A 21,548-nucleotide genomic window follows, 5' to 3' on the forward strand; every position below is an offset into this window, starting at 1 on the left:
AAAACCTAGAAACCGTATGTTGCTATTCTCAGTGAGTTTTGTGTGATTTATTTTAGAAGCACTGAGCTGTTTGTGAAGTGCTGTCGAAAATGCATCTCTGTTGGAAAGTGATTGCATTGGTTACACATTCTGGCATTATATGCAAATATGATAGAGGTTTGAGACCTGAATACAGAAAGGAAGGAAAAATCATTTCATAATGCCATAATGAAGAGTGTCATAGTATTTACTTGTCAGTTTATAGTATGGAATGACACATAAGCCATAGCAGTTACATCCACTTACAAACTCAGTAGTCATTTTAAAGGACCTATTATAGAAGTGACAGTTTGAGGTACATGACTGTTACAAGGCAGTGCATGCTACTCTTCTAGCTTTGGTAACCTTAGCCTAGACTATCTTGGACTTTAACAGCACAATGAGTTATGACACATTACTTAGAGTATACTACTGTTAAAATGTATCTAGAACTGCTGTAATATTTTACAAGTGAGATTAATGGCACTGAAGTTGTTGGTGGTATCACAATCACTTCTTTCAGTGCCTGAACCACAGAACACTTAGATGATACCATGCACCAATTGTTGCATTGCCAACAGGCTGAGGGAGGTTATCCTTCTACCCAACTCATCTGAAGTGCTGTGCTGTGTTGTGTTAAAGCCCAGTTAAAGGCCACAAAGACAACTGAAGGACTATAGCTTCTGACTTAGGAGGGGAGGCTGATACGGATTAAACAATTTAGCCCAGAGAAAAGACAGTTTTGGGGAGATCCTGTCAATGTGCATATATATGTGATGGATGGGAATGAAGAAGACTGAGCCAGACTCTTCTCAGTGGTATCCAGGGAAAGGACAAGAGGGAATGGGCATAAACTGAAATATAAGAAATTCCATTTACCTTTTGAGGGTGATCAAGCACTTGAACAGGTTACCTAGAGAGGCTGTAGAATCTCTACCCTTGGCAATATTAAAACCAAACTATACACAGTTCTGGGCAACCTGCTCTAGCTGCCTCTGCTTTGAGCAGGGGTGCTGGACTAGGTAATCTCCAGAGAGGCCTTCCCACTGCAGTGATTCTGGGATTTTGTTATCCATGCTGCAGGTTTTAGCACCAACGGAGATATAAGTAGCATCCTGACAAAGTCCTCCACCAATATCACAGTCACGGTATCACAGTATCACAGTATCACAGTATGTTTGGGATTGGAAGGGACCTCAAAAGATCATCTAGTCCAATCCCCCTGCTGGAGCAGGAATGCCTAGGTGAGGTCGCACAGGAATGTGTCCAGGCGGGCTTTGAATGTCTCCAGGGAAAACTTCACCAGTCAAATTAATCCCAAACAACCTTTGGGTTCATCACATCCACACGTAAAATTCATATACTCTTCCTATGTGATTCTGTGATTCTGTGATTGGCTAGAAAGAACTCCCAGCAGCTTTATAGTCAGTGATTCTATAAAATGATGTTATTTATTAGTCCAGTTAGGACACTGGGGAAAACAAAACAAAACAAAGCAACACACAAAACAACAACAACAAAACCACAAAAAAACAACCAACCAAACAAAAAACAAACACAGAAGGTAAATTAATTCTCTTTTCCTTAATGGCATTTTGGTAATCTGGACAGCTGTGATTACAGAGCCTACTGGTCAAGTTTCAGGGGTATACCAATTTTAGAAATAGGTTATATAAACACATTAAGGGAAAAAATGCACCTGTAAGACTAAACTTTTTTTTCTCCTGTTATTATTTTGCTTGCAGAGTAACTAGTACCAAGTTTATAGAGAGGTGGCAAACACACCACCAACATAGATATGGGGCATAGTTGTTTTACTGCTGAGTGAAGCCACATCAATTCAATGGTAAAGTTGCATAGGGACATGCGAGGCCAGAACCCAGCTGCACAGGGACAAAAGACTATAAAAATACAGGGCAGTTGTTCATTTCACAACATATAACAAAATGCCTGTGATAGGAAGTAGGATTGTTTTACAAGGATTTGTTTACAAGGACAAAACAATTGGTTTTGAAGCTTTTGAATTATATTTGAAGAATTTTCTATTCAAGATTTCCCCATTATTTTGGTTCCATAGAATTTTCTTTGAAAATGTTCAGCTTGAAAGCAGTCAGACTTCTGTTAATACAGAAAATTTAAATCTCTTATCCATAAACAACCTAATGGGACATAACTTGAGTTTAGCTTAAATATTTGCAAAACCAGCTACATTTCTCTGAACATACCAATGCATGCAGGCAGCATTCATGTAGGAGCTGAATAATGCATCATATGAGTGACTATTGAATTATTTATTTAATACCTTAAAACATACTAGTTTTATTTGCGGTTCACTTGCAGGTGGCAGGAATGTAGAGGAGGTTCACAGCAGTGGTGGGTGACAGTATACAATGGTGGAACAGGCATGATAATGATGAGAGCCTCTAGGTGGGAAGGTCTTGGAGAGGGGAAAGGTGCACAAAGTGGCAGCAACAGATAATGAGGACACAATAAGCCAGGTGGTAAAGCATCAACAGAGGACAGATACGCAAGAGCAACTGAGACACTCATGGAATATGACAACTAGGGATTTGGTATTGTGTGCATTGCTGGGCAATACTTCACCACGGAGTATACATATGTAATCTGTCAGTGGCTCGTGGTGAACTGACCTACGATGGGAGTCATTTGGAGAAGGGAAGAAGGAACATTACAGGAAGAAGACAGCAAATGTGACTGAAGAGAGGGTAAAATAGAGGAACACAGAGAAAGGAAAGCAGGAAGAATGAAGCAGAAGGTACAGCTGAATTACTGCGCAAGAGTTAAGGGGTGAGAGGTACATCTGAAAAGTTAATAGCAGCTGGAGTTAGGAGCAGGGAACATGGCAGCATGTGTCTATGAAGGGTCAGTGAAGTGCTTTGGTTTGTTCTGGAAGAGGTCTGGGTCTGAGTATGTCCCCTTTTTGAAGTTTCTCCCAGAAAAAAAGCCAACCTTACAACCTCACAAGAGTTGGACTCCTTACACAGCTCTTTATGGCATGACACGCCTCTTTCTTTGCAACTGGGAAATAATGAATTGCTCTTAGAAACCTGGGTCCTGCTCTCTTGGCAACCTGAGGAAGTCAACTACAACACCAGAGCTGCCTTCTAAAGAGGACACATGGAGAAAGCACTTAGCTGCTTAAACTTCAAAATAGCTGATTGCCTCATTTAAAAAAAAAAAAAAAAAAGTTTTTTTTTTCTTCAGTTAACCAGAGTATGTATAAAAGAGTACTTACGGGTAACCCATTTTTGCCAGGAACACCCTAAAAGAAAACATCTTTATTAGAAAAGCAAATAAAACATTGTAACAAAAATGCAATTAACTATAGTTTGATGTGTCACACAGTGACAACATAACAAATCAGAATGGTAACAAATACTGTGTCACAGTGTGATCTGTTTTGCACCTCTGTAACTGGATACACTTGTGCTGATAGTTCAGAAGGATACGGAGTGTGAAACATCCTGGATATACAGAAGCCCTTGAGCATATGAGTTCTAAAGTCCAGCAGTTTTGAACGTGACAGCTGGGAGTGTGGTGCAGCACTGTAAAGGCTGCCCAAAGAGTTTGTGGCATAACCACTTCAACAATGTTAGTATATTGGCACATCAGTTGTTTGCCTTGTGCATGCTGATTATTGTAACTGTCAGGCCCTTGTATATCTCTTGGCACATGCAAAGCAGATATGACACTCTTGAATTGATTTGGCGGGACTTAAACCCCGTCTTGTAGAAGTACACCTGATGACAGTGTGTGAGGCTGTAGAGTTTCAACCCTTTATGCATGTGTGATGAATTAGTACTACCCTTTCTAAAATACATGTGTGCTTTCAATAGACAGAAAATACTCACAGGCTGACCATGTTGTCCAAGTTTCCCTGGAGGTCCAGGAGGTCCTTGGTCTTTTTTCTGTGTGTCTTCCACTTCTGGCATTCTTGAAGATCCTGTCGGCCCATCCTCTCCTTCTTGACCTTTCTGACCCTGAGTAAGTAAAATGTGAAATATGTAAAATGTGTTGTATTGCTTTCCCCATTTTTCACTCTCTTTTCCCCTATCTTTTCCCTCTCTCCTAGAATTCCTGCTTCATTCAATGCAGTCAGAAACATTTTAAGCAACACACAAACAATATACTCCATTCAGCAAAGACAGTCCATGTTAGAGATTATTCATATAAGTACAAATAAATTGCTTGCTGAGGTCGATAAAGAAAAGAGGGCTGGTTACATAGATACAAAAATAATGATCTGATTTCATATCTACACAAATCTGCACAGCCTAAATCAATAATGCACGTCTGAAAAAGACCAGTTTCACAAACTCAGTCTGTCTGTGAAAAAATAACAGAAGTTAGATGTTTAAGAATGCTTTAGCTGACTCCCCTGGGATATATAAGTCTTACAAAAGAAGGCTACATATCCAGCTTGGTTAAAAAGGAAAGTGACAGAAGATGAAACGGAGAAACTGATAGCAAAGAGTAAAAATGGGCAATAAGCAAGAGCAAAAAATTGCTAAGCATCAGTATTTGGTCAAAAGAAAGCAAGAATAATAAAAATAATAATTTAAATACAACAGGAACAAAATAAACCCTTTCAGTGGTGAAACCTGGACATTAACATGTATGTAAATTAAAATCCAGTATACAGGATGGAACGACTAAGTCATTTTTGTATCATATTTTGAAACAAATATTATGATTTACTCACACTTTATAGCAGCAGTGAAATATTTTATGTTCCATGAATAGTTAATGAAATGAGGAGGGATGTAATATAGTGACTATCCAAGCACTTTAAAATTAGCAGCATGACAGCTTTCAGCAAAGGATCTGTGAGCTGATTTTTTGAAGATCTTTCTGGGTTTTGTCATTGGGAAAGTTCCTAAAGACCAGAGATCTTTTAATCTGGTCTCACTGGAAATTTTTTTCCCATCTGGAAAGTGTTAGAAGAGAACTGATTAACTAAGCTGTGAGTAAGATCATAACCTGAGTGCGATAACAGGATTGTTGATACAGATTGTTAGAGCACCAAAGGAGCTAGTGGATGCTATGGCAGGACCCCTCTCAATCATCTGCCAGAGATCTTGGGGGTCTGCAGAGGTCCTTGCTGATCTGCAGAGGTCCTATTCTGATCTACAAAAAAGGCATGAGGGAAGACCCAGGAAACTACAGACCTGCTAGTCTAACCTCAGTTTCTGGAAAAACTGATGAGAAGATTATACTTAGTACTATTGAAACACATTTAAAGAATAATGCAAACATCAGACACACTCAGCATGGGTTCACAAAGGGGAGGTCCTGTTTAACTAATTTGGTTTCTATGATATGGTTAACAGACTAGTAGGTGAAGGGAAGGTAGCGGATGTAGTTTTTCTGGATTTTAGTAAGGCTTTTGATACTATCCCTCACAACATCCTTCTGGAAAAGCTGTCCAGCTCTGGGATCAGCAGGATCATGATGCGCTGAGTGAAGCTATCTGAATAGCAGAGCTCGAAGGGGTGTAGTGAATGAGGCTACATCTGGATGGCGACCGGTCACCAGAGGTGTTCCTCAAAGTTTAGTTCTAGGGCCAGTTCTGTTCGATATATTTATCAATGATCTGGAAGCACGGGTTGAATGCACCCTTAGCAAGTTTGCTGTTGATACCAAATTGGGAGCTGCTGTTGACTCCTTTGAGGGACAAGAGACCTTGCAGAAGGATCTAGACAGATTGGGGCACTGGGCTATGATTAATGGTCTAAATGTCAGATTCTGCACCTAGGAAGAAGTAGTGCTGGGCAAATATCTGAACTAGGAGAGAAGAGGCTTGAGAGCAGCCCTGCAGAAAGGGATCTGGAGATGCTGGTTGACAGTGGGTTAAATAATAGTCAGCGGCGTGTGCCCTGACAGCCAAGACAAAAAACTGCATCCTGGGCTGTGTTAACAGAATATAACCAGTTGGTCAAAAGAGGTGATTATTCCCCTGTATTCAGCATTAGTGCAACCTCACCCTCACCTGCAGTTCTGGACCCCAGAATTTAAGAAGGATGTTAAGGTACAGGAATGCATCCAGAGGAGATCAACAAAGCTGGTGAAAGCATCTTTTTATTGTGAATGCCAGGAAAACTGATGGTTACTTTTTAAATGTATTTTCCATCTCTGGTTGTTAGCATATGCAACTGTCAGGAGGCAGCATAGACTTCTTTCTTAAAGAATAACTAGGAGCCGCAGACATTTTTTCAGTGCAATCCATGCAGTCATTCCTTGTCAAGACATGGTATATAGGATCAACATCTTGGATGGTAAATCAAGTAAAATATGGTTTATAAAAGGATAATTTGCATAAACCATAAATCATCAGATTAGTCTGCAGGCAACTAAAGACAGTAAGCATTACATACTTTAGGTATGAATTCCTCCAAAGTTTAGTGTGTTTTAGTGTTGATATTCTGTTTGGATCACCTGATAAAAGAAACACTGTGACAATGAAATGCTTCTTTGCACTTGCTGCTTCACACAGAAGCACCTGGTGAGCACTCAAATGCTGTAATTTTAAATCTTTTAATTTGCCACACTTCTGAGAAGGAAGCAGGACTTTCACCTGCAAAATAGTGTAAGACCAAGATGTCTGCTTTTAGGGAATAAAAATTGTGGGTTTTTGATGAGGATTTATGTTGGTTATTTTTTTTGTTTCTTCACTTTCTTAAATACAACATGAAAAAATGCAAAACTGAAAGAACAAGTTCATTTTGTTAATCAAAATCTAAAAACTATTTCAATGGTTAAAGACTCAAACATCCGCATAGTGTCACTGCTTTTCAGTCTGATGTCATGAGAGGACATTCAAGAATTTAAAAAGTAACTTCTGTTTTGGCATGCTGCTAAGATGGAATAAAGGTACCAACTCAGAAAAACACCTAAAATTCATATGTTTTCCTGCTCTTCTGACAAAAAGATAAGGTATATGATAAACCTGTTGTACAGACCTCCTCTCTGCTTACTCCTGGCAAAACAGTAGCACCAGAGCCATCTTCTTCTCTTGAGATTTTCTGTACAACAGTGGTAGGCTCACTGTTGCTTTGTTCAGTTTTCATGACAGCTGATTCTAAATAAAATCATGACTTATTAATGAGACACAGCAAAATAAAAGCCACCCAGAAGTATTTATAGGATCACAGATGCTGCAAGTTTTATGAAAAAGGAAAATATTTAGATTATGACAAAATAAATCCCAAAGATGAATATTAGTCATTTTCTAACTGAAAATTTTAAAAGGAAAGAAAAAAGAGAAAATTGAGAATAAAATTTTAACGCAAATTCAAAGGACAAAAACTGTATTGAATAATCTTCTTCATCTCAAGCTCTAGTCTAATGGTTGCCTATTTTTCAGCTATATAGCATAAAACATAAGAAGCATGTAGAAGAAGTATGTATGAAATTTAAATAGAAACATTGTCTTTGGCCTTATTGAGATAACTGCCTTTAGTTTTTGTTTTCTAGGAGTGTACTGTGCACTGAAATTGTCTTACTGGTGGAGGACTGGATTCCTCAGTGCATGATGCCCTTCTGTTATTACTTTCCTGCGTGCACTTGCATCTAAAACATGCCATTGTTGCATTAGGCAGATTCACATCCTTTGCAGGAAAAATAAGTAGGGCATAGTTGTTTATTCAGTGATGGTGTTGAGTTTTCCATGAAAGGTTGTGTTCCATGATAACAGAAGGTCATAAAACTAAATACCTATCTTAAATTCGTTTTTAAAGTGCCACAAGACTTTAAAGCCAGTACCACTATTTGCAGAGGTATGCCTCAGGAAGTGTCATGCTTCTTGCTGACCTGAGTAGAATGAAGAGGGTTTTTCTCCTTTCATTCCCTCTGGCTAACACTTGCACTTTACTGTAGTGTTGGAGAGTATCACAGCAGCAGCTCTTCAGGTCAACTGCTTCATTTTATTCTTTTTATCTTTTTTTTAATTTTAAATTTTAAAATTGTCCTGGTTTTGAATGGGATAGAGATAATTTTCTTCCTAGTAGCTGGTATAGTGCTGTGTTTTGGATTTAGTATGAGATGTTTTAATTGTTGCTAAGTAGCACTTAAACTAAGTCAAGGACTTTTCACCTTCCCATTCTCTGCCAGTGAGGAGGCGCACAGGAAGTGAGGAGGGGACACAGCCAGGACAGCTGACCCAAACTGGCCAAAGCGATATTTCATATCAAATGACATCATGCTCAGTATATAAACTGGAGGGAGTCGGCCGATGGGAATAGCAACCACTGCTTGCAAACTGGCTGAGTATCAGTTGACAAGTGGTGAGTAATTGCATTGTGCATCACTTGTTTTATGTATTCTATTATTATTGTTATTGGTTTTTATCCTATTAAACTGTCTTTATCTTAGCCCATGAGGTTTACCTTTTGTCCAATTCTCTCCTCAATCCCAGTGTGGGACGTGTTAGAGAACAGCTGTGTGGTGTTCAGCTGTCTCCTGGGTCAAACCACACAGTCCTTTTAGCACACAATGTGAGGCTTAAAGTGTGGAGATAAGGACAGATCCGACCAGAATGTGTTAAAACAAATTCATTATTTATATGTATATTTATATATATATATGTAATATTTATTATGTTAGTTTAATATTTGATGGTTACAATACTGTTCTATTTGTTCTCAGGGTTGTGTTATACAACACCCTGCTTGCAGTGTGTGTTTCCTATGGTGCTGTTTATCACCTCCAAGAGCTGGATCTAGGTTACTGTTCTGTTGTACTATGTAACTCTGACTTACGATACGATAAAGTTATTTTTTGTGAGACTAATCTGGTATTTGTAGCCAACATTGCCATCATGTCTGTACTTCGGGAGCCATCTAGTGGAAACTATTAATAATTACACTCTTTACTCCTCAAAAGAGCCAGTCTATGGGAGAGCTGGGAAGAGGCAGGGATGGGACACTTCCCCTTGCTCCTTCAGCTTCCTCTTCTCTTTCAGACTAGTTAGAATAGCTCTTGAGAATTTTCAGTATCCTTGGGATGTTCAAACCAGCATACTCCCATTGCTATGTCTCCTGAATGTGTTGCAGGTCAGGTTTATAGTTAAACAGATATTTAAAAATACTACCCAGAGATCTGCCCTGAGACTGGATAGTTATGACTCACAGGGTGTATGGGATAGTATGGGCAAGTTTCTATGACAGAGAGTGCCTCCAGTCTCTTGGAACTTCACTTCTGAACAAGTGCAGAATCCTGAAAAACTAGTAAAAAATTTGGAAGAAGTATGTTGTCACTTCGGCAATTCCAGAGAGACACAAATCACTGCGATGTGCTGGGGCCTGGCCCGTGCCTACTGAGCCTAGTTCTACACCACTCAGTACCCTCAAGGGGAAGAGAAGGCCTCTGGATCTGATGACAAAATGACAGGCACTGTGGCCACTCCCACCCCTGCAACAAGCAGGTATATCAGATCCACAAGTATAAGGCTCTAGTAGACACTAGTGCACAATGTAATCTAATGCAATTAAACTGTGAAAAGGTAGAATCCTTCTGTATTTCTGAAGTGACCATGGGATCTCAACGGCTAACCTTATTGCAGACTGAAGTAAGTCTGACTGGGACTGAGTAGCAAAAGAATAAAATGAAGCAGTTGACCTGAAGAGCTGCTACTGCGATACTCTCCAACACTACAGTAAAGTGCAAGTGTTAGCATTGTGACTGGCCCCAAGGGCCCATGCATCCTTGGCATAGACTGCCTCAGTAGAGGGTATTTCAAGGACCTGAAAGAGTACTGGTGGGCTTTTGGTATAACTACCTTGGACACAGAGGAAATTAAACAGCTGTTCACTTTACCCGGTCTCTCAGAGGACCTTTTTGTTGTGGAGTTGCTGAGGGCTGAAGAACAGCAGGTGCTGATTGCTACCACAACAGTGCACTGGCAGTGATATTGCACCAAGTGAGAATCTCTGATTCCCATCTGTGAATTGATTTGTCAATAAGGGAGCCAAGAAGAGATCAGCAAGACTTGCTCACCCTTTAATAATCCTATATGGCCGGTGTGAAAATCTAATGGAGAGTGGAAATTAACAGTAGACTATCATGGCCTGAATGAAGCCATGCTGCTGCTGAATGCTACCATGCTGGACATGCTAGAACTTCAATAGGAACTGGAGTCAAAGACAGTTACGTGGTATGCCACAGCTGATATCACTAATATTTTCCTCAATTCCTCTGGCAGCAGAGTGGCAGCACTGAAAATATGACAGCAGCTTTTCATATACAGGGCAATGACAGACTCAGACCTAGAGAACGTAAATTATCCCCCTCCCCCGCCAAAGAAAGAAAAAGAGATAGAGAAAGTCAGTGCCTTGTTCTTTAGGTTTAGCTCCTTCAGAGGTTTCTTCTGATCTGTGATTTCCAGAGGAATCATTTTCTTCCAAATAAGACAGCACAGCTGGGGGGGCTTCCACAGGCTCAGCCAGCATATCTTCAGGCTAAAAAACCCCATCAAATCCCAAAGAACTTTTTAGAGAAAACACTTATCACATATTTTAAAGCAAGAATCAGTGGATTAGCTTCCTCAAAGAATAGTAATCAGAACTACCACATTTATGAAGCAAAACAGATATCCAGAACATTCCCACCTAATATCTTGCCAGTATTTGTCCTTATCCTTATGCTGCCCTTAGAAACATTAACTGTCATTGCTGTCATAAACACCAAAATTTATTAATGGCCAATATATATACCTTCTTTTATTTATAAGTTTCAAATTTATTTCTCTTTCTATTTCATTTTTCCTTTTTACAGTACATATCTAGTTTCTGCTTATCAGCAGATGTCATACTAATTTGGTCAAGCTCTTGAGAAATATTAGAACAATACCCTTGAAGTTCATTCCTCTAAAACAAGTGATGTACACTTGACAAACCCATAGAGAGGGAGAAAAATGCAAGGAACATCAAGTTATTGCAGGTCTAACAGCCTAGAACTGGTTGGTATCCACCCTTCCCCATGCTAGCTGTGGGCGGGCAAGAATTGGTGATGTCGATAACCTGTTGTCAGCTGCATGCAGGAATGTAAAAAGTCTACTCTCTACTGGAATTAGAGACCCAGAGAAGTTTTGTCTCAGTGTAATGAGGAGATCAATTCATGCAAACCTGCATTTGCAATTTAAATACAATTTAAAAATTATTAAGTTTCCATGGTAACCTGGAGAAAACTTAATGGGCAAAATGGCAAAATAGGGCTTGCTGAAAGAGTTCCTGAGTTGTCAGAAAAAGGGAGAGAGGTAACATCATTGGCATTATATTCATCCCACTGCTTTTGCATCCTTATGAATACACCAGCATGAACCATATGAAACTCAGCAAGAACAAACACAAAGTCCTGCACCTGGGAAGGAAGAACCCCTTGCAATGACATAGGCTAGGGACAGACAAACTGGCAAGCAGTTCTGCAGAAAATGACCTGGGGAACTTGGTGGACATCTAGCTGAATATGAAGCAGCAGCATGCCCTGGCAGCAAAGAAAGCTGTGTTAACAGGAACTTGGACTACAGAGGTCTAGGGAAGTGATTATCCCCATTTATTCATCACTTATTAGACAACATCTAGAATACTGTGCCTGGTTTGGTCCCCTATTACAAGACAGATATCAATGAATTAGAGTGAGCTTAGTAAATAGCTTACAAGACAGACAAGTGCTGGAGCACTTGTCCTGTGAAGAAAGCATGAAGGAACTAGTTTTCTTCAGCCCTGAGAAGAGAAAGCTTATGGAAGACCTAGTGGCAACCTACAAATACCTACACAGGGTTCACCAGACTTCATAGTGGTGCTTGTCAGTAGGACAAGTGACAATGGGCATTAAGTTGAATAAAGAGAGGTTCTGACTGGATATAAGGAGAAACATTTTCACCAATTAAGATAGACCTACATCGAAACAGGCTGTACAGTGAGGTTCTTGTAATCTACATCCTCAGATATTTCAAAGACCAGATTGGAAAAAGCTCAGAAATGTGTGATCTGACCTGAATGATGACCCTATTTTGAGCAGAAGCTTGGACTAGATGACCTTCCTTCCAATCCAAAATATTCAATTATGTTTGATTGTATTTTAATGATTGTTAGTTCATAAAGATGTAAGATTAATGAAACAAAATGGATGGTACTGTTCCTGGAAAAAAAATCACACAAACCCTGCACTGCAACACACATGAAATACCTTGAACAGTGGTGAACCAACAATGAAAATTGTTTTTCCCTACTTTTCCTTTTTGTCAGTGCCTTTCTGACATACAGAGTAGTTCAAGGTATATTTTTATGAAGATCCCTACAGATAAGACATGACAAGGACAGTTTTTGGCTGAATAATCAATTAGCACAGAATCCATAGGAAAATTCTTCATGAAGAGTCACCTTTTCTACAAATGTTAAATGCATATTTTTTGCTGAGTCTGTGAGGACTTTTTTGCTGATTCACAAGGCCCATTAGATGGAAGTATTCTGAAATAGTCCAAAGAATGCTAACCATTCCTATTGAACGGTACTGAACAACTAAGCAAAAAAATACAAGTTAGAATATGCACCATCCACATTGTTAAGTGCCTTTATTCACAGATTTCATTTTCAGATATAACCTTCGATTTGTTTCATTCCAGCTCATCATAGCAATTTACTTCAAAGCACTGATTTAGAGAGTTTGTTCAGCTATTTTTCAGAGTAGAAGATACTATAAATAAAAACTTTCTCAGAAACATCTGTCAGTGACTGTACTGATTGTCAAATTGCCATTTGTTTCCCTGTCTAGTTTAGTATTTCTCAAGAATAAACTCATTAAAACTCCATGAGCAGTCAGTCTTGAAGGCATACAAATCCTGTTGAGTCATTTGCATTTAGACATTTCTAATTTGGCAATAGCATTAAACATTTTGCTAAAGGAAACTACATATTTATTGTCATGCTGATATGGCCTTTTGAAGTCTCCAAGCATTTTAGAAAAAACACGTGTGTGATCCAATGAAATACTTTCACATGAAGTTCTTGCACTTTGAAGAAAATAGTCATTTACTGGCCTTTCAGACTTACGAGATATGCTGAGATTATACTGAGAAACAATATTCTTGTGTACTGTTTGTAGCTGAGATAGGTTTAATTTTCTTCATAGTGGCTAGTACAAGGCTATGTTGGGGATTTGAGCTGAGAACAGTGTTGATAATACAGGGAAGTTTTAGCTATTGCTGAGCAGTGCTTAGACAGTGTCAAGGCCTTTTTTGTTCCTCGCACCACCCCACCAGCAAGAAGGCTGGGGTTGCACAAGGAGTTGAGAGGGGACACAGACAGGACAGCTGACCACAGTTGACCAAAGGGATATTCCACACCCTATGATGTCATGCTGAGCATATCAAGATAGAGAAATAAGAAGGAAGGTGGGACATTCTGAGTGATGGTGTTTGTCTCTTCCAAGTAACTATTACGTGTGGTGGAGCCCAGCTTTCCTGGAGATGGCTGAACACCTGCCTGCTCTGCTCATGGGAAGTATTTTGCCGTGCCTATTCCTTTACCTATTAAACTGTCTTTATCTCAACCCCTGAGTTTTCTCACTTTCACCCTTCTGATTCTCTCCTCCATCCCACCAGAGGGGAGCAAATGAGAAGCTGCAGGGTGCTTGGTTGCTGGCTAGGGTTAAACCATGACACCTTGCAGAACAAATAAAAGCCAAAACTTCTACTATTGCTCTACGTAATTTTAAACAGTGTTGTAATTGTGAAGATTGTTAATCAGAAACTTAAAGGAATAGCTAAAAGAATTCAGTTTTTTCTGGATAGACTACAGAAGTTAGACATCTTTCCTGAATTAGCTGCAGTTGTATCCAAATGAGAAAAAATGAAAAGCACAACAAGATTTCTTGGGTTAAACTTGTAGTGTGATGCAAAATTGAGAGGAGTCATCAAGGTACCAGGTGATTTTGCTGCCATTCAGAAGAACCCCAGCAGCCTGCAGAAATAAGCAGAGAAGAATCTCCTGAACTTCAGCAAAGAAAAATGCAAGTCCTGCATATGGGGAGGAATTATCCCATGCAGCAATGGTGGCTGGGGGCCAACTAGCTGGAAAGCAGCTTTTCAGGAAAGGATGCTGGGTATACAAGAAGCAAAGGAGGCCAGCAGCATTCTGGTGTGCATAAGGAAGAGTTTCACCAGCAGGTTGAGGTGATCCTTCTGTATTAAGCAATGGTGAGACCCTCAGCTTGAGTACTTTGTCCAGGTCTGCTCTTGGTAGTACATGGACATATTGGACCAAGTCCATCAAAGGGCCATATAGATAATTAAGGAACTAGGGGTTTTGAACTATGAGAGGAAGATAAGACAGGGAGGACTGGTTCAAGGAGAGAAGGCTCATAGCAATCTAATCAGTGCATACGAAATCCTGACAGGAGGGAGTAAAGAAGAATGAACCAGACGCTTCTCAGTGCTAGCCACTGAACGGAAAAAGAGACAATTGGCAGAAATAAAAATGCAAGAAATTCTGTTTCTGCATCAGAGAAAAACTAGACTGGAACAGAGAGGTAGCAGAGTCTCCATCCTTGGGGAAATCCAGAACTCACTGGCACTCAGCGAACTGCTCATTGAACAACCTGCTGTACTCAACTCTGCTTTGAAAAGGGAGTTGGACAGGACGATCTTCTGAAGTCCCTTTCAAACTCAGCTAGTCTGTGATCCTGTGAAATGCACAAGGCAGGCCAAAAAGAGTTTAATGAGCTACACATAAAAGGCATAAAAATTAATATGAAATCTCTTTTCAAATACACCAGGGGGAGGAAGCCAGGTCAATACACAACTCAATTGAAAAAAGACTGGTCAGATAATGTTAAGCCATAGGAGAAAAAAAAAGTTTCCTGCATTCATATTGGCCACAGAGGAGTGGAAATTCCTGCAAAATGATTGGGAAACTCAGCAGAGGATATATCCAAAACTGAAGTCTTTGTAAGAAAAGGGTAGGAAACACACTGACAAAGTGAATGGCAAGAAATAGTCACAACCAAATGGTATTCACACATTAATTCTGAAGGTTTCAACAATGAAAAAGCTGAAGCATGTGCTGTATCAGGGAAATGTGACCATGGTTTCTGTAAAGTCCTCTGTCACAAACCTACTGGTTTTCTCTGGCATAAAAAGGAAGGGGGAACATGATGTGATAGAAATCTCTAAAATCACAAATGTTTTGGTGAGTAAAGAGCAACAGTTTACTCTGTCTTCCAGTAAAGTAACCACCAAATGAAACACTTAGCATATTCAGAAGAGCAAGAAAGAGATAGAAGTCTTTCACAACACGTAGCTAAATAAGCTAAGGAACCATGCAGTAGGAAGCTGAGGATGCTAAAATTCCCATGGGTTTAAAAAAAAAAAAAAAAAAGGCAAGAAGTTCAAAGACAAAAAACTTAGCTGAGGTCCACTAAACATAAACAGATACAGTTCTGGCTCACGTATTTCCTGAGGAGGAAAATGTTACAGAATAGTAGACTATTCCCAGTAACTGTAATTATGTTCTTGATCTTCAACTACTGGTTGCTGGTTAGTGTCAAGTATACCAGATTTTTGATCTGACACAGTGCAGTCATTCTTATGGATGAGTGCATGTTGCTCCCACAGGTATCTTTGGAAGTTGCCACATGTGAAAAACTAGTGACAAAATTCAGAACTTGCTGTCTTAAAAAGTAATATTAAACCAGAAAGGTTAAAACAAATAAACCAAATGAATTTACCCTTATGGGAAGATAAGAAGGTGCAAGGACTTCTTGTGTTTCAGAAGTACCTTCATGGTCTTGAATGCTGCCATTGCCACTGTTGTCCCCTGAAACCTGTGCAAAACCCAATCATGATAGCAAGTTCATAAAGATCTGGAAGGAAAAAGTATGGAACTGAGTATTTCAATGTTTTTTTCTTCTTTTCCTCCCATTGGTCTGTGTCATTATGATATTAAATTATTTCAGTACTTACAGCATTTCATGAAAACTATCCTTCAGAACAATAGAAGTCATCGTTCGTTATAGAAAATTATGCTTTTTAAAAATTGCAGTGTTAGAAGCTGTGTAGTCAAAAAAAGAGATTTCCCACACATAGATATTTTAAAGTATGATACTATGTTCCCAAGAAGAAATGCTACATTTAGTCTTATGAAAAATTCTCTAATGGTAAATGACTTTGAAATCTCTGAGGCACTGAGGATAGATAAAAAAGTGTTTATAAGAATACTCACATAAGAATCATCATCTTCACAATGATCTTCAGTAGCCCTTGGGTCAGATTTGATTGTCAGATGTTGAATTGAGCCCTACATGAAATGACAAAAAAAGATCAAGGAAAGTAATAATTAATTTAGAACACGTGAAACAGGGGTGGAGGGGTGGGAATTAAACAAACAAACAAACTCAGGCTTTGTTCTGATTTGCTTGGAAAATGTTCTGAAGTATTAAATTTTATTATAGTTAAACCCAGTTTAAAAATGCAAATATGTTTTTACATTTTCCTTTTACAAAACATAGAAAATGTTGAAGCTGCCAGAACACAACTACCATGTCCAAATGACAATACAGCTGCTACGTTGTATTGCCAGTGTCCCAACTGAAAGATCTAATCCTAGATTATGCCCTAGAGTCTGTAGAGCACTGTCTGTTTTTTCTAGTTAAGAAATGCATTGCAGCTCCAAAAGTGGCATGTGACAGCCCTCAAAAATGAAGACAAAGGATGGGAAGCAAATACAAGTAATGAAGTGGGTCAGGAAGAAACCAGCTTAAAACTTTCTAAAGCAGAAAGAAAGAAGGTGGATTTTCTGATTGCAAATGTTTATTTTTTCATAGTTACAAACTATATTTATCAGTCTGACATGCTGAAGGAACAGCAACAGTTTCATTCTAAACATTTAAGTCTTGTTTCTTAGATTACAAAGACTCAAAGTGTTGTAAGAAACGTGTGGGAGACCTTTTGTTATTATGAGGTCTCACAGAGTTAGCCATGATGCACATGTAGGATAAATCAAGAGCTATCTTACCTAACACATGACCTGCCTCTTCTCGTTTTGCTGACTGTATATTTTGTTTCTCTGCTTTTGTATTTTCTGTAGAGAAGAACCTGAAGAAACTGACAGATCTAGTCTTTAGACATACACAAAACACTTTTCTCAGTCCAGTGACCTTTTTCAAGGAGCTGCAACGTTTACAGCACGCAATGATATCTTGTTTGTGCTCTGTCTGCTGAGTACCACCACAGATACACCATGAATCTGCTTGCTCAGGGGTACAGTAAGCCTGAGTCTCAGTAATGAAAACTACAACAACCGCTGAGATGAAAAAAGTAGTATGCTTTGCTTTTACTTAATGCCAGCAAAAAAAATGGAAACTCCAGAGGAGCCTGAAGTAACTGACAGATTTAGTCTTTAGACAGACACTGAACACTTTTCTCAGTCCAGTGACCTTTTTCAAGGAACTGCAATGTTTACAAGCACACAATGATATCTTGTTTGTGCTCTGTCTGCTGAGTACCACCACAGACACACTGTGAATCTGCTCGCTCAGGGGTACAGAAAGCCTGAGTCTCAGTAATGAAAACTGCAACAACCATTGAGATGAGAAAAGCAGTATGCTTTGCTTTTACTTAATGCCAGCAAAAAAATAGAAACTCCAGAGGAGGAGTAGCTACCATTTATAAACCATTTATATCTGACTTATATACCATTTATGTCTGACTTTCTGCTTACTCTTTCCTCTCTGAAGTGGTCCTCTCTCCTTGTCCTAGAAGCATTGGGGAATTATAAACAAGCAACTACTTTTGAAGCAATATTTCTGGTGGTGTCTAGAATATCTCAGGAAGAAAAAAATTCTGAGATTCTATTTTTAGCAATCCTCTAGTTTCTGTATCTTCAAACACCATAAAAGTCATGCAGTTGGTGCCTCCTAAGTTTGCAGGCAATCTGAGACAACAGCTCAGTGAACTGAACCATCCTATTTCCCTTAAAACTTAATAATGGGGAACTCGGATATTGAATAGTATGACTAACTGAACAATTCACTGAAAAATTATACATGAAAGGAGGTCCAACCAGACACTGAAGTGATCTCTTGGGAGGGATGTTTTGTTTTCATAGTATGAGGGAATCATGTTTGGATAACACATTTTTCTGGTCTTGTTATAATCCGTGGTCCTGGATGGTGAAGGAAGCAGAATGGAGAGGCCCTAATGTTTCCTAGGTGTTGTTGCTAGCCCATTACTCCAACCAGAAACTCATGACTAAGTCTGCCATGGTAGAGACGGTAGGTATGAAGTATTGTGGTCCCCCTCTGGATCTTGTGACTGCTATTGACTTTCTTGTTAAAGCTGGTTTGCAGAACCCGGCATCATCAGTGATTCAGCTATATTTGGTTGTTGTTTGGTTTCTACTTTTCTTTATAAGCACCGGGGCTAGAATTTCCTTTTGTTTCCACAAAATAGTTGTGTCCTTTTGCGTTTGGCAACTAGAGCCTTAGACACATGGATTCCCATTAGCCAGAGCAAACCAGCAACTGACATCCATCCAAAGTCATTTGCACAATCTGCTGTGAATTGTTTCTGTTTTGGGTAGTCAATGTGAATAATTCTTGTCATACGAACAGAGCTTGAGGGGGAATAAACGATTTAGTTTTTCTACCCAAAAGCAATTATGACATATGATGCATGAAGAAATGAAGACACAAGACCTAGAGTACATGTCACGATTAATAGTACTGAAGCAATCAGAATATTGGCTGAAATTTATGTACTCAGTACAACATATGGAACAGCCTGTTTCACTGGAAATGTCTTACAATGTAAACCACCAGGCATTCCTGTCACTATATTTACAGATTTATTGTTGATAATTTCAGTAACTGATCATCACATGTGTTTTTCAGGTGGGTACCAAAGTGGTCTCATTTTCTTAAATGTTTGTCATTCCTACTCACTAACTAGGCATCCCCAATACTACAGTCAACCCATCTGGCTAAGGCAGCACCAGCAGGTAGTTTTCCTACTTTCCCTTTCCACCACTTATTTGCTGCCAAATAACATATTCCTGTAATTCCAGGTGCTTAGACTAGCCAGATAAAGATAGAAGTGCATTTGTTTCTTACCAGATGGACCTCACAACCTGCTAGTACACCTAAACTTTGGAAATAACATATATTTACTCCAAGGCAAAAGATCCATTTGTTTTTGTGTTGCTCCTTTACTACTTTAGGGGAAGAGACATAAATCTCATTAAATACTGAACAAGTACAAGGGAAGTACAAAAACAAGACAGAAAAACTGTGACATTTCCCTTTCAGTTTGACAATGAGTCAATCTCCTGTATATTGACAGCTATCATATTTCCATTTGGAAGCTCAATGTCTGAGAATTCCAGTTGGGATGCAGCAGAAAGAATGCTTGCACTCAAGCTAAGAAGGCTTGAGAGATTTGTAGTAGCTTTTCTAAAGCACCTGATAAGCTTCAAGTAATATATAAATTGTAAGCTTTATCTTCTAACTATCTTTATCTTTGACACAATCATTCTCTTCCTTATGTTGAATGTGAAGTAACCATATCTAGCTAATAAGAATTTTAAATACTGATTTTCTACTCAGGTATTATTCTCAGAAGTTAAACAAATGGATACTCTGAAATTGGTCCTTTGTAAAGAGGCCATATAAAGTTAGGTGATATGTTTACCTGGAAATTCCTAGTATTCAAACTGAGCATTGAGCTTAATATCTGAATCATTAAGAAACTTCTAAGGTTCTAGGAACATTTGCATTTTAAGTTGGAATTTAGGTATCTGCACTGCGTGAACCCTAGCCAAGTATGGAAAATAGAAGTTATATAATTTGTAACCTCATTTGGGATATAACTATTGTAAGCAGACTTTCTCCTGTAGAGAGTACATGCATAAAACACCAAGGCATGGGAATTTATCAGACAGTACTTACTGTGAACTTTTCCAATCCTGTGGCTCCTGCATTACCAACAAATATCCCAGAGCCCGATTCAAATACCAAGGCTTCTCCTGACCTTTGAAACTGAACTCTCTGATATTCTTCACAGTCCATGAACAAAGAGACATCATTTCCCTGAACAGTCGCTGTAAACCTATTCCACCTGTTAGTCATCACTGGCACTTTAAATGAAGCAGCCTCTCGGGAGAGCTGGGAACCAGGTTCTGTGTAGTACATAATTATTCTCTGGGTGTTGTCATCAACTGGTGAAAGTCTCATTCCCAGGTAAATAGTTTTCTGTAAGGCATCTGTTATCGCAAATAGCACTCCTCCATGATCACTGTTTGGTTTCATTGTAACTACGATAGTGAAATCTCTATAGAAAGGCGATGGTATTATAGCCCTTGTCAATCGACCGATGTTAGCATCTGGACCAAAGCTGTAAGCTGGAAACCCTCCATAGCCGGTGACAAAATAGACAGAAGGTGGAAGAGGAACTCCTATTAACTCCATGAGGTCAAGATGTCCTTTCGAGCCTCGTTCTGTAAAGTGCGTGAGAAGAAACATTTTATTTATTCTTGAGATGTACAGCCCATTTAATTTAAATAATTTAAGAAAATCCTTAAAAGCTGTCATGTAATGTTATAATACCAGCAACATACTTCTAATACTTTATGCCATGGTTCACTTAGTACTCAAATACATCTAGCTAAGTACAGGTATCATTCTTTGTCCTTTGACTAACTGAAGTTACAGACTACAGAAAGGTGCATGTAAACATTTGGTGAAACTGCTAGCAAGTTGTTCCTGCAACATATGCTTTACTTTAGCTGTCCATGAACTACAAAGAAAAGTCCTGAATGTGCTTTCAGAATTGATTCAGTGAAGACTGAGCAATATTTTGTTTTCTCAAAAAAACTGAGATCCTTTATTCTCACAAATTAAGAAGACAGCAAAAGTTCTCTACAAACAACATGACACAGTTTCACAAACATAGGATAAAAGTTACAGTGGATTTACTTTAGCCCTTGCAGTTACCTGCTTCTACAACAGATGTTAGATTTTATTTATGCCTCTGTTCTCAGATTCATCTCCTTAGTTGCACTGTGTACATAACAAATACTATTCAGCAATCAAAATTCAGTTTTGAAACAAGAGTATCTTTGCCTTGGCAAACACACAGATTTAAGTATCTCTGCCAAACATGCCCAGAGAGACAACTCCTTCCCCACAATGGAGGAGCAATGACAACAGCTAAATAGCTACACCTAACTTTAACTAGAGTTTTGGGAAGGTATTGTCTTGGTTTTGGTTAAAACAAGACCGATTTAGTGAATAACTGAAAAACTTCACTCAAAATACTAGATTAAATCAGGCAAGACAAATGAATATTGCACTTTGCTCTGAAACCTGGGAATCTGGTTCTGATGAAGAGCTAGAGACATGTTTTTCAGCTGAAATGTACCTTTGTTATTCATTACTCATAGGCAGTATCATCCTGGGTTATGCGTTGCCCAGGAAAGCAGTTTCCATTGTCCTAGTAGCTTTGCAAGAATTGGTAAAATGTT

General features: G+C 39.0%; 1 protein-coding gene across 10 annotated transcripts in view; it reads right to left on the bottom strand.

Moving 5' to 3' along the window:
* The window catches only part of COL15A1 (collagen type XV alpha 1 chain), a 133,081-nt gene that overhangs the window by 67,450 nt on the left and 44,083 nt on the right, over nucleotides 1-21,548 (bottom strand). For 8 of the 10 annotated variants that reach the window (XM_065830454.2, XM_071804657.1, XM_065830455.2 and 5 more), the window contains exons 3-9: nucleotides 19,975-20,522; nucleotides 16,254-16,328; nucleotides 15,760-15,855; nucleotides 10,367-10,493; nucleotides 6,999-7,117; nucleotides 3,891-4,019; nucleotides 3,275-3,301 (exon numbers count right to left, since the gene is read on the bottom strand). In XM_065830454.2, coding sequence (XP_065686526.1) covers nucleotides 3,275-3,301; nucleotides 3,891-4,019; nucleotides 6,999-7,117; nucleotides 10,367-10,493; nucleotides 15,760-15,855; nucleotides 16,254-16,328; nucleotides 19,975-20,522 — 1,121 coding nt within the window. The remainder of the gene's footprint in view (nucleotides 1-3,274; nucleotides 3,302-3,890; nucleotides 4,020-6,998; nucleotides 7,118-10,366; nucleotides 10,494-15,759; nucleotides 15,856-16,253; nucleotides 16,329-19,974; nucleotides 20,523-21,548) is intronic. The other 2 variants (XM_065830458.2, XM_071804659.1) reach the window with 2 other exon arrangements.

This window comes from Patagioenas fasciata, chromosome 2, assembly GCF_037038585.1.
Source record: "Patagioenas fasciata isolate bPatFas1 chromosome 2, bPatFas1.hap1, whole genome shotgun sequence".
NCBI lineage: Eukaryota > Metazoa > Chordata > Aves > Columbiformes > Columbidae > Patagioenas > Patagioenas fasciata.